At 35.9% G+C, this 13327-nt stretch overlaps 1 protein-coding gene across 8 annotated transcripts in view; it reads right to left on the bottom strand.

Annotated features, from left to right (window-relative positions):
- Positions 1-2652: 2652 nt before the first annotated feature.
- Positions 2653-13327, bottom strand: part of ZDHHC17 (zDHHC palmitoyltransferase 17) — a 118835-nt gene continuing 108160 nt past the window's right edge. For 6 of the 8 annotated variants that reach the window (XM_002711353.6, XM_051846462.3, XM_089307470.1 and 3 more), the window contains 5 exons: positions 10093-10186; positions 9240-9323; positions 7829-7986; positions 7420-7514; positions 2653-5479 (listed from right to left, as the gene is read on the bottom strand). In XM_002711353.6, coding sequence (XP_002711399.1) covers positions 5341-5479; positions 7420-7514; positions 7829-7986; positions 9240-9323; positions 10093-10186 — 570 coding nt within the window. In that variant the 3' untranslated portion in view covers positions 2653-5340. Of the gene's footprint in view, positions 5962-7419; positions 7515-7828; positions 7987-9239; positions 9324-10092; positions 10187-13327 lie in introns of all 8 variants that reach the window. The other 2 variants (XM_051846461.3, XM_070052655.2) reach the window with 1 other exon arrangement.

The raw sequence follows: 13327 nt of genomic DNA, 5'->3' as shown, positions 1-13327 counted from the left end.
TAGGACTAGAAAAGAGAATTTGGTTTTGGGCCAGGATCTCTTCTGAGAGGTAATAACCTTGATTATTTAGATATTAGTAGGGGAGTCCCAAAAGAACACAAATTCCATATTAAAGTATTTAATGGTCAAATACTTTATGAACTATCCATCTGATACACTTTAAGCCCCATTTGTTGGTTTGCTATATTTATGGATGACTGCTAGCAACTCTGGTAGCAAAGTCTTCCTGATCAAGGTCAGGGAATGTTGCAGATAAGTAGATTACTGTACATTGCCCATCATACCAAAGGCCTTGAGTTTCAGTGGCTGAAAACTCAACTTGAGAGCCTTACATTGAACAAGCTGTTCTGGGAATCACTTATTATCTTGGCATACATTGTTTGGACCCGTGGTTTTCAAAAGTGATCTCCGAATCCCTTTACATTTTTAAACTGGGACTCCAAAGAGCTTTAGACAGTTGTAGCTCAATATTTTCAATATTATAAATCAAAAAAAAATTGTTAAAAATTTAGTTCAAACTTGCGTTTACAGCCAAGACGAAATAACAGATTTACCGATTCAATGGAAACAAAGATTACATGAAAAATTTAGTGACAGCAGGATATTAGGCCACAAAAGACATTTACAGGGAAGAAAAATGACCAGTTTTAATAACTAAAGCTTACTGCTTTGAGTGTCTGGACTACTCTGCAAGGTGGAGCTATGAGCCTCCTAGAGTTGAAGAGAGAGCTGAAAGATGAGGGGGACCAAGGCAGCTGAGAGTTCAAAGGAATGGAGAGAGCTGCACAGAAAGAACTCTAAAGACCCTCACCCAATGATATCTTCCAAGTATTCAGATGAGTTCTGACAAAACATGCATGGTAGGTGACTACCTGAGGCCAGATAAAGAACCATCTGGAACAGCATATAGTGCCTGTGGTTACCAGTGAGACTGGGAAACATGATACCTGGGGCTCTGCATAACAATATAGAAGGGTTTTACCTCAGGAATGGAGATAATTAGCCCTAAATGGAGCACTGCTCTGGTTTTGCTAACAAATCTTAAAAGCAAGACCTGAAGGGATCACAATTTCCAAGTGCATCTCGGAACAAAGACCAAGAATTTTTATAGGAATGCAAAAATATCTAAAACCTAGTTCATAAAGCGACAACCAACCAAAAATTACCAGGCATGCAAAACAGCTAGACAAGGACACGTAATGAAAAATCAAGATCAACCCAGAACTGGCACAGATGTGAAAATTAGCAGGTAAGTATATTAAAAATTCTTACTACCACATACTTTCACAAAGCAGAGGTAAGGAAGATATGTGTTTTTTTACAAAAGGTCTAAATCAAACACTAGATGAAAACTTATAAAGTGTGAGATGAAAATACACAGGTCAGGCTAGGCACTGGGGAAAAAAAACACTGATGAACTAAAAGACAAACTATCCAGTGTAAACACTGGTGGGGAGGGGAACGCTGAGCATCAGTGAGCTATAATTATGACAATATCAAGTGGCCAAATCTCTGTATAATAGAGTCTCTTTCCTAAAAGGAAGAGGAAAATTACATGAGAGATAATCTGAGTACTAAAAACATTTCTAACTGTGAAAAAATGCATAGTTCTGGTAAATGTCTGACAAACATTCTAATAAAATTTGAGCAGAAACATTCAAATCCAATTCAGAGTCAGTGTTTTCTAAGAGCCACATCTGGTGTCCTGGAGTTTGAACTTAGTTCACTTAGAACAAGACATTCTGGATGTCCCGCGTGGAATTAGTTTTTTTTTTTTTTTTTAAAGCCACAAATCACACAGAAAACACTTGTAACAACCATTTTATGAAACCGAAGATTTACTTTGTTATCGCAATTGAACTACTTGTTTTCGACCACCTCTCAGTTCCTAGAAGCAGATACCCAAATCATCTTAGGTACAGTCTTCCAGCCTGGCAAGTACTTAAAGAAAACAGGGAGATAGTGAAGAGGAGGAGGAAAGTACTTAAATAGATGCAAACTGGGGGCTTCATTATAGTTTTTTAGCAATATAGTATATAGTAAAGTATGTTTTACTACAGTAAAATATATAGTAACTTTTATATGTTTCTAGATGTTCAGACAGCTTTGGGGCAGTTTTTCAACATCATAAGATAATTATGAATTGAGTATTAGGTATGACAACATTCCTGTTTAGTCACTAAGTTCTCAAAATATAAATAACCACCTGGACAACAAAAAAGAACCTTTTCATCAGTTTTGCTTTTAAATTCCCTCACATAAAACAAAGCCACAATAACTTCTCAAGTAACTATTTAAACGTATACTACAGTATGTTTAGATACACTTACATTTAAAACTTGGAGATTCACACAATTCTTGGGTATCCTAATTCACTGCATGGAATCCAAAATTCTTAAAAGAAAAATTTACTATTTTAAAAATTCCATTAATTATGTACTAATTCATACAGAACTAGAGATTTTAGAATTGGAAATTTTAAAAATATTAACACCACCTTTTTACTTTTGTGAATTCCAAGACTCATATGCCACTTGACTCCTAGTGGACCAGCATATAAATATACAAAATAATCTTTTTGTATCTTAGGTCCCACTATCACAGTTTCATCAACTTCTTGAAGAATTGAACAAAATTAAAACAAGCACACACTTAAGAGTCAATATTTATTCTGATTAATATTTTACAAAATTTTGACATTTAATTTATGTAAGGAGAGCTAATTAATTAAACACTTAACAGGTTTTTCTTTCCACAGAGTAACACAATAAGTAGCAAAATAATACTTGGCACAGTTATAAATAAAATACAAAATAAAAATTCCATAGCTTAAGTATAATGCTGCTGTCTTACACTTATTAATTACTTCGAAGAAATCCCTGGAAACAAAAATAATGAAAAAAAAAAAAAAAAAAACACCTCCAAAGAAATAATTCATGTTTGGAGCTGGAAACGGAGTTCCTGTTTACTAAAAGTATCCAATTAGCCTGATCGGAACCACTCCCTGAAGTCCACCTTCACAGGATGACCTACTAAATAATTAAACATTCAGGTACACTGCTGTATAGCTGGCTCCTGACCACCTGACCATTTCTGAGTTAGAGTCCTATCGGGATGAAATGGTTTGGTTAGCATTGACATTGCTATGTAAAGCATCTACAAGTTCTAGTATTTTCCATGTAATTATGCATTTAAAGGTTTTTTTTCCATTTGTCTAACTGAAAAACATGTCTTCTGCACTGAAGAGAATATTGTACCACACAGAAAACATGGTAACAACATTCTTATCCAAACTCTGATAAAATGACTATACTCTTCAACTGTTGACAAAAATGTATTCAATAAAAATTGCAACTGATTCGTCATGTGAAGTGGCTTAAAGTACAAAAAATTAAAACAAATTCTAGCATTTTATAAATAACTCTGAATTTAAAAATTATCTAAAATTTCCCCCAATTAGTAGTCAAAACTAGCAGAGACATTTGTAAAGTTAACCAATTTTTTACATTCTATGACAAAATGGCACAATGCTATTGCCACCCCACACCCATCTTTTCCCTTTTCAAAAATAAAGGACATATGCCAATTTTCTAATATTAAAACACTCAGGTACATTAAAAGTGATCTTTTTTGATGTATGACTTATGATCAAAGAAATTACTATATAAAAATGGTAGTACTTGGAAATACTGAACATCAACTATATACACCTTCACTGCTCCTCTTCCTAAGGCCAAGGGGCGGGTATACCACTAGATTGCTTTAATACCTGTAATAATCTGTATTATACAGGAAATACTAATGTTACCAAGCATCAGACATGCAGTGAACTTGCAGGGTATAACGCCTATTAACAGCAATATTGAACATCACTAGAAGCTCATTAGTTATCTCCCTTTTCTTTTTGGTTGGATAAAATGAAATGAGCAGCTTTAAAAACACTAACACATATGGACACAAAGAGGAAACTATTTGATAAATTATTTATATACAGATACACATTCTTTACAGTGGTCTAGGATCTTTTATCAGTCTGACCACCCTACCCCCACCCTCCTCTCACACCATTCCCTCTCACAGGTTTCCCACAGGTCGCTCGAACCACAGTTTGCTACAGCACTTAAGAGGACTAAACCAAGTCTCACTCTGTAAACAATATTTATGGAAGCAGTGACTAGTGTTTCACCATGAGTGTATGGAAATGCTCTAACAAAAATTTTTCAGTGCATCACATTTAACAAGAAAATCATTCTGAAATTGTTTCAAACAGCATTAACAAATTTTAAAACATTTTCAATATTTGGGAACAATGAAATAATCTTGGGGATTAAATTCTACTTTCTGATAGGTCATTTTTTAAAAACCAGAATATATCATTTTCTTTTATTCATATGTGCTATATACAGAGATCATGCTCCATCTTTAGCTAAACTGTTATTTTGCAGCTCAGAATTTTAAAAGCACATCTACCTCTTACGGAAACTTTTGTATCAAATTCTGCCTTTTCTTGAAAATATCACCTCAATTCTTAAAAACTGGACCGTTTACACATCAAAGTTCTAATTTATGCCTCAATGGACGTATCAGCTAGTATACATTCTTAAGTGTATCATGCACTTAGTAGGGCTTTTAAATTCAAAGTAATATGACTTACTATTTACTCATGCAAGTGCTTTATTATCAGACCATGAAACCTCAGAGCAAGGTTACTACAAATTATTTCACTGAACTAGAAATATATCAGCATTGCAACAGCTGAGAGAAACAAATATTGTTAGCACTTTTTTTGTGAACATTATTTTCTCAAGCCTTTTTAGAAACATTAGATCCCTAATGAAATCACATGATTTTCATCACAGTATTTACATGTACATTCTGAAATGTACACAATAGTACTCAATCAATCAAGACGATTCTCCTGGAATTAGATGCAATATTTTTCATATACTGTATCATAAGATTTAGTCAAATTAGTTTTAGTTAGAATTGAACATTTCTGATCAGTATATCACATCTGTCAGCAGAGTAAGTTCACTATTTTCTGGTGAAAAATGTTATGAAAACAAAATCAAAAAGTTGAGTATGTTGTGAATTCCCACATTAAGAACCATTAAAATTCTTTTTATAATCTTTATTCTTTCCAAGAAGTGGCAGTGTGTTCTGTCCATGTTAACTTTTGTTAATAAAAATGTTGAAAAGAAAGAGCGTGAAGTTCACTGTTAGCCCTACACATAGCATGCTATTGTTCAAAGGATGTGGATTCGAGTGTGTGAGAGAGACACGGACAGACACAATTTTCAGGCACCACTCAGCAATATGCTTCACAGGATAAAGATGTTGCTACACCAGCTGGTACCCAGATCCTGATATTTGATCATATTCTATTGTATACTGTCTGGTCCAGTCCACGATAACAGGACGAAAGAGGCCACAGCATCGAAATTCAAAGAAGTCTATAATATTCCTTACACATCCATGGCTAAAATCGTTTCCCAAAAGAAAAAAAAAGCAATTAGTAAACATTATTCAACACAAGTTCAACATAATGTTGGCATAAATATATTTTTTTCTAAACTTAAAATCTTAGGTTGCTAGCACGGAAGAATCAATTTATAACTGCAAAACATATATGTATATTCCTGGATCTCCAGTCTGCCAACACTGATGCTCTCTTGCTAATTTAAGGGGGTTATACAATTATTTACACACACACACACAATTATTTATACACACACAAAAACACTCATACTTTTAAGATTTATTTTTATTTGAAAGGCAGTGTGACAGAGATAGATGGAGATATCTTCCATCCACTGGTTCCCTACCAAAATGGCCACAGAAGCTGTGGCTTAGCCACACCAAAGCCGGAAGCCTGAAACTCCACTCGTCTCCCGTGTAGGTGACAGGGGCCCAATTACTTGAGCCATATTCTGCTGCTTTCCCAGCCACATTAGCAGGGAGCTGGAATGGAAATAGAGCAATCAGGACTTGAATTAGCACACCAACATGGGATGCTGGCATTGCAAGCAGAGGTTTGCCCCACTATGCTACAATGCTGACACCTACAATTACATTTTATAGTTACTCAAATTTGAATAGTGGCTCTTTGGCAAGGAGACAAACTAGCTCAAAGTTGAAAAAGAAAAAAAGGCAAATAATTACAAATAGCATGAATTTGGAAGTAGAGCTAAAAGTAACAATTAAAAACATCAAAGATGGCTGGTGGTGTGGCACAGAAAGTTAAGCCACTGTTGGCAATGCCAGCATCCTATTATCAGAGTGCTGGTTTGAATCCCAGCTGCTCTGATTCCAATCCAGCTTCCTACTACTTGGGAAGGCAGTGGTAGATGGCCCAAGTACCTAAGCCCCTGCCATCCGAGTGCGAGACCCAGATCAAGTTTCTGGCTCCTGGCTCCTGGCTCCTGGCCATTTGGAGAGTGACAGACTCTCTCTCTGGCCATTTGGAGAGTGATAGACTGTCTCTCTTTCCCCTTCCCTCCCTCTTGAGATTCAGCCTTTCAAATTAATATATATTTTCAAAAATTTATCAAGGATATTTTCAGGACATTTTAACTTTAATGACGCCTCTGAATAAAGCAGTCAATTTTAAACCTTGGTTACTGTACCTATGGGAGAATTCTCCAAACTACTTAGCTGACTATTCTTAGGGGAAAGCTTGCTTGCTTTCTAGAAGTGTGAATAATTAATAGCACCAGAAAAGCTTAAAAGTATTTTGATAGTTGGGTGAATCCCCAGCTCCAGCTCTTGATTCCAGCCTCCTGTTAATGCAGACTATGGAAAGCAATGGTGATATTCAAAGTAATTGGGTTCCTGTCACCCACATGAGAGATCTGGATTGAGTTCCCTGTTCCTGGCTTCAACCAAGCACTGTTTTAGTCATTGCAGTCATCTGGAGAGTAAACCAGTAGATGGGAAGTAGCTTTCTCCCTCACACATCCCCACCTCTATAGCTTAAAAAAAGGAGATAGTAATTCCAGTGCCTCATCTAATTAGAACACTGTTGCTTGTAAGCAGAAAAAAGTTCATGAAAAAATGTGATTAAAAAAAACGATGCAAACATTTCAAAATTTCTTTGCACCAAAATAAGTATCTTTAATTCTATTTTTCCACAACCTTTTTGAAGTACCCTGATGTGGGTGTGTATGTACATAAAAAGGGATATCACAAATTTACATACCGTTAATGAGATGAATTCTATATTCTACATTATGGTGAACTAGCCATTGCTACTTCTTCAGAAACCTTAAATTTAGTAGGACTTAACTATTTTTATATATCCCCAAATAGAATACTGCATATCCATATACTATCTTTGATATATGTCCTAAATAACTTCTAAGTTAGATAAGGGAATTTCTATGACAGAGGAAAATACTAAATTTATAAATATAAACATACTTGAATGGGCTTTCAATAGATGTTGTTGTGACTTTAAAGTGCTTGTATCTTCTTGCATTCATTCTTTCATTTGTAGTTATACCTAAACATGATATCTAAGAGAGAAGAGAAACCAACCATTACTTATCCTGAAGGAACACTTAAAATATCCCTACGTTTCTCAGAAGGACTTTCGAATCAGAAACAACAAATAAAAACTTCTGTTGAGAGAAGTATTACCTGTGTAACATGAGGAGGAGGAGGAAAAGAGATGGGCAGAAAGGTAAAGTACACTGAAAAGTTAAATTCGTACTTGAAAAGAAGGGTGGTTAGGAAGAGAATACATTATCACCTTTTAGGCAAAGAGGGAAATTATAAAAGCATTTTCAGTTAGCGTATTACACAGAACAATGTGTGTAATTGCACATACCTGATACATCTGACACATAAGTAATACAGCCACCCACATGAAATGAAAAACACTGTTCAGAAACATCCAAAACATCCAAGGTGAACATGTGGCAATTTGAGTGATATAGGTCCAAAATCCATCCTTGGTGTACGTGGTCTCACAGTGGAGTCCCCAGTCTGTAAAGCAGAACAGAAGTGATCCACATTAATTCAGTTATCATCCAAACAATTCATGTAGGCATTTGTGTTGGCAGCATTTAGAAAATATGATCTAGCAGTCTAATTGATGATATTCAAAAGTAAATGTTTTTATTCTCTTAAACAAGTCCATTATACACTGGTGAAAAAACATATCACAGACAATAATGGAAAAGCAGCAGCCAATCTTAAAAAAAAAAAATATCCTGTGCCTTAAGAGTAAATAGTTTTGATTGATACAGAAAAGGGCATTTTCTTTAAACCAAGAGAAAATGGTACACGTGGGCGAGTTTTTTTTGGAGGGCTCTACTTGGTGAAGAGGGCTTTGCTAATATAAGACCCCACGCTCCGTGAGAGCTGCTGTCAAGAAGAATCACTGTTACTGGCAGAAAAGTATTTTCTCTCAGGAATGCTGGGACAGAAATTAGACCAAGCTCTTTGACCAAATATTTCTTTTAATCTCAAATTGAGGAAGAAGCCTCCTTTCTGTTCATTAGCAAAATAACATTAATTATTTTTAATATCTGTAGTGGAAGAACTAAGGAAATCACCCTTTCAAGACTTGTTTTTAAACCAGAGTCTAATACTTCTTTATGCTAAGTACCACCAGTACCTAAAGCACAGTTACTAGTATCTTCATTTAAACTCCTCCAGATTCTTAATTCAATAAGGACCCATCATTTCCTCTAAGGTCCTAAACACATGACCAAATGAATGACAAAATATTCTTAAAAAGGTATTTCTCTAACTCTGCCTGTCAAAAAAAAAAAAAGGTTATTTCTGATACTTGTTAATATTCCTTAATAGGCAATAATTATCCTTTATGTTTATATTTCAAATGTTGTGCATTTAAGTATATTTTCCCAACTGTTCGGTAAGAAAGAGTAACTGGCACAGTCACTAGATAGTCTATAAACCATTGGGGTAAAGCAAGCACATGATGTGAAAAATGTTGGTGTATTTTACCCAGAAGCTTTTCAAAGCCTATTAAACTAACATGTTTTACAGAGGAAACAATATAAGGGTGGTTAATTGATAATTGGTTACTTATTCTAAATTGAACATATTTGGCAGATCTACACTTATTTTTTTCTTTTATGCTTTGTAAGGTGCCCCGAACCATAATTTTTAGTTAAAAGACTTTTTGTCATTATAATTTGTAAAATAACAAGTATAATCTGAGTATACAAACATACTATGTTTTAAGAAGGCAAAAAACCAATTGTACTCACAAGAAATACAACCATAAATCATCCAGCAGATCATAAAAAGCAAGAAGAATAGGTAGCCCATAAAGTATCTATGGTTGCCTGCACCTAAAGAACAACACAGAAGCAATTTTTTTCAGCTAAGAAAAAACAACTGGTAATACACCTTTGAGGGAATATGCTGTGAAGGGTGACAGCTTGGACAGTAATCACATACATTATTTTATAAAATGGTTTTCAAGAAAATAAATGTTTCAATAAAAGTCTTAAAATAAGAATGCTTGTAACTATACACAAAGATGTTGATGACTGCAATGACGTTCCAAAGAAATCACAATTCTGACCTTCAATCCTACAGTTTTGTGAGGTTTAACTTATTTTTATCTTTATAATTATAAACCTTACAATACAATTTTTCAAAGGCTTCTCCCCAAAAAGTCACAATCTTTGTAAAGTTTCCTTTCTGTCACCTCCTATCTCCAAACCCCTGATCACTCAAGTTCATCTCTACTCTTGGAACACTGAGGTGTGTACAGTTCCATTATTCCTCTCTGCCTCTAAACAGAACATAATTCCAAATACTACTGCCTTACTTTCACTAAATATTATTATTAGCCTTCTTAACAATTTCAGTAACCCAATGGAGAAAGTGGGAAAGCGTAGCCAAGTGAGAGAACTCGTGGAGAAATGATACTAGTCTCCTCTAGATACTGATTTTGTAACTCTCTCAATTGAATGGCTGTTTTTGTCAAGCAGAAGATAATGAAAGAGCACAGTAGTGCAGGAATGAATTTTCTACTATCTAACATAGTACTTAATAAATTACCTAAAGTTACTTAAGTGAACAATATTCTTGGAAATTATTAATATAACTTACCTACACAGTTACCCACCCACGGGCAATGATGATCAAATTTTGCTATACATCGGTTACACACACCACAATGTTTGGACCTCACTGGTTTCCGTATCTGTTAATAGGCATGTTAAAGGATTATGGAAGGCATTAAACCTAAGAGAAAAGCTGAACATTTATTTCCTCAAAATACAATCATGAAAAAATAAAATTATATTTTTTGAATAAAACAGGACCAAGGTTTCCAAATGAATTAAAACCAAACAAGAATTACCGTCGTTTTACTTAATAAAATTTCAACTGCAACAATGAAGACAAAATGGATAAGGCTACTAGAGAATATAAACTCTTAAGAATGGAAGAGAACCAACAATTTGCAAAAATAACAACCAAGAATAAAGATCAGTGTGATGTTGTGATGAGTGATACAGTATTTAATTTGTATTCCTCAAATTAAATAAAATACTATATCACTTTCAAGGCTTCTAAATGAATACTCAATGGTCATGATGCTGGTTGCTCTTAATAAAACTGTTCCTTAGTAAATGGAAGATCAGGTTGGAACTCAAAGAATCTTTCAAAAATCAAAATCACTAACAAAATGTGTGTCTTCCCCAAATTAACAAATCTAGCAAAAAAAAAAGAAAAGAAAAAAGAAAAAAAAAACCAGTTAAGTGCACACTTCTGTAAGTGCCTCCTAAGACCTTAAAAGTTACAGTAGGCCGGCGCCGCGGCTCAGTAGGCTAATCCTCCACCTAGTGGCGCCGGCACATTGGGTTCCAGACCCGATCGGGGCGCTGGATTCTGTCCCGGTTGCCCCTCTTCCAGGCCACCTCTCTGCTGTGGCCCGGGAAGGCAGTGGAGGATGGCCCAAGTGCTTGGGCCCTGTACCCCATGGGAGACCAGGAGAAGCACCTGGCTCCTGTCATCGGATCAGCGCGGTGCACCAGCTGCAGCTCGCTGGCTGCGGTGGCCATTGGAGGCTGAACCAAGGGCAAAAAGGAAGACCTTTCTCTCTGTCTCTCTCTGTCCACTCTGTCAAAAAAAAAAAAAAAAAAAAAAAAAAAAAAGTTACAGCATAGCTCTGGCTGGAATGTATGACTACCACTACAAGGGTAGAATATTTTTAGGAACTTTAGATAGTCAATATTTCTTGCAAAAAATTAAAATCTACTATTAAACTCTTCCCAAGAAGAATTCACATTTATGAGGTCTGTTTTAAGTTCTGAAATGCTTTTTACCCTAAAGTACTCTAAAACAGCCAGGTGAACACAAAAACTCATTGGTGACCTCCAAAGGACTGCATATCTGAAGAGTTAAAGTTAACAACCCACACTAAAGATAAAATTTACAATATCTTATGTTGGTGGTTCAACAAAGCACTTCCACCTTTCAATCAGTTCTCATAAAGTCTTAGACTACTTTGTGATACCAAGGAAACGAACAGGTGGACTGTTTAGATCTTAAATCTGAAATGATCTGTGGGCCAAAGAAAAGGTAAGTTATTCTTCACCTCTGTGGTAAACAATATTTTGGAGAAAGTGGTAGCATATATCAAACAGCTTCTACCCCTCAGCTACATTTTGACTCTGGGCAAGGTGAATCCAAAATCTGAACAGACTACCTAGTGACTAGTAACTAGTGAAGAGGTGACTTTGATTTCAAGATCTGTGAACATAACAGTCTACTTGGATAACTACTTTGATCTATGTGCATCTTTTTAGGGACCTATTTATCAAGATGCAGCATATCCATATACGGAAGACTACCCCTGTCAATTTGAATTGTAACAGAATATGCTCTTTACTTCAAGGAATTATTTATTCAGAAGTATCTAGCTTATAATATACAATAAAACATTTATACTATGCTGTCTTGCTCCTACCACCAGATATTAAATTTTAAAAAAAAATTAAAAGGCAGAGTTTCAGAGAGATGGAGATAGAAAAGGGAATTATCTTCTATCTACTAATTCACTCCCCAAAAGCTTGCAGTGACTGGGGGTAGGCCAGACTGAAGCCTGAAGCCAGGAACTCCATCAAGTCCCCCACCTGGGTGGCAGGAACCCAGGCAGATTAGCAGGAAGCTGGACTGGAAGCACAGAGAATTTGGGACATCAGACAGGCAATGTGATATGGGATGCAAGAATCCCAAGTGGTGGCTTAACTTCGTGAACCACAATGTCAGGCCCCAACAATGAAACTGATCTGTGTTTTGAGTGACTATGTAATTTGATTTCCTTGCAGCATGTACACAGCATTGCATACATGATTTTGTCTAACAAAAAAATTTTCACAGAAGAGCAAGGTGTCAAACAATCTAAATATTAAGGAAAGTTGCCAATCATATAAATTATCCATTGTAAAGCACAAAACTGAAAACTTTGTTAAAAAGTGCCCTAACATACAAAAGAATCCAGTCACTTCCATAAAGTTCTACCAAAAATAAAGTGGTCTATATTTTGAATATTCAAAATCATAATTAGTCAAAGTGAAACAACAAAAAATTATAGAATCAGAATTCTACTTCAAAAACTCATCATGTTGTTGGTGTTTGGCCTGGGATTACATTGTCACTTGCGACGTTCCCATCCCATACTGGATTTGAGTCCCAGCTCTGCTTCTAGTCCAGCTTCCTGGGAAGTAGATGACTCTCATAAGTGAGCTCCTGACACCCATGCCGGAGACCCAGAATGAGTTCCAGGCTCCTAGCCTTGGCCTGGCCCAAATGTTGCAGGCATTTGGGGAGTGGAATAACTGTCTACCTTTCAAATTAAAAAATCTGTCTAAAAACAAACAAAATACACCCATAGCCCTTAACTAAGAAATTTTATTGCTAGTAAAATGTTAAGACATTAATTCATTTGCAGCATATAAAATAAAAATACAAAAGAACATTTAGTTTCACATATGAAACTAGAAATATTTAAACTTTTGGGGCTGGTACTGAGGCGTGGTGGATAAAGCCACCCCCTGCAGTGTCAGCACCCCATATGGGGACCAGTTCAAGTCCCAGCTGTTCCACTTCTGATCTAGCTCCCTCCTATGTTCTGGGAAAGCAGTAGAAGATGGCCCCTATGTGCTTGGGCCCTCGCACCCATGTGGGAAACCCAGAAGAAGCTCCTGGCTCTTGGCTTCAGATCGGCCAAGCTCCGGCCACTGTGGCCATTTGGGGAGTGAACCAGCACGTGGAAGATCTTTATTTCTCTCTCTAATTCTGCCTTGCAAATAAATTAAACTTTTTTTTTCATATAGAG

The sequence above is a fragment of the Oryctolagus cuniculus genome, chromosome 11, assembly GCF_051225735.1.
Source record: "Oryctolagus cuniculus isolate XC-2025 breed Fujian yellow rabbit chromosome 11, ASM5122573v1, whole genome shotgun sequence".
NCBI classification, from domain to species: Eukaryota; Metazoa; Chordata; class Mammalia; order Lagomorpha; family Leporidae; genus Oryctolagus; species Oryctolagus cuniculus.
This window is presented reverse-complemented; position numbering and strand designations above follow the sequence as displayed.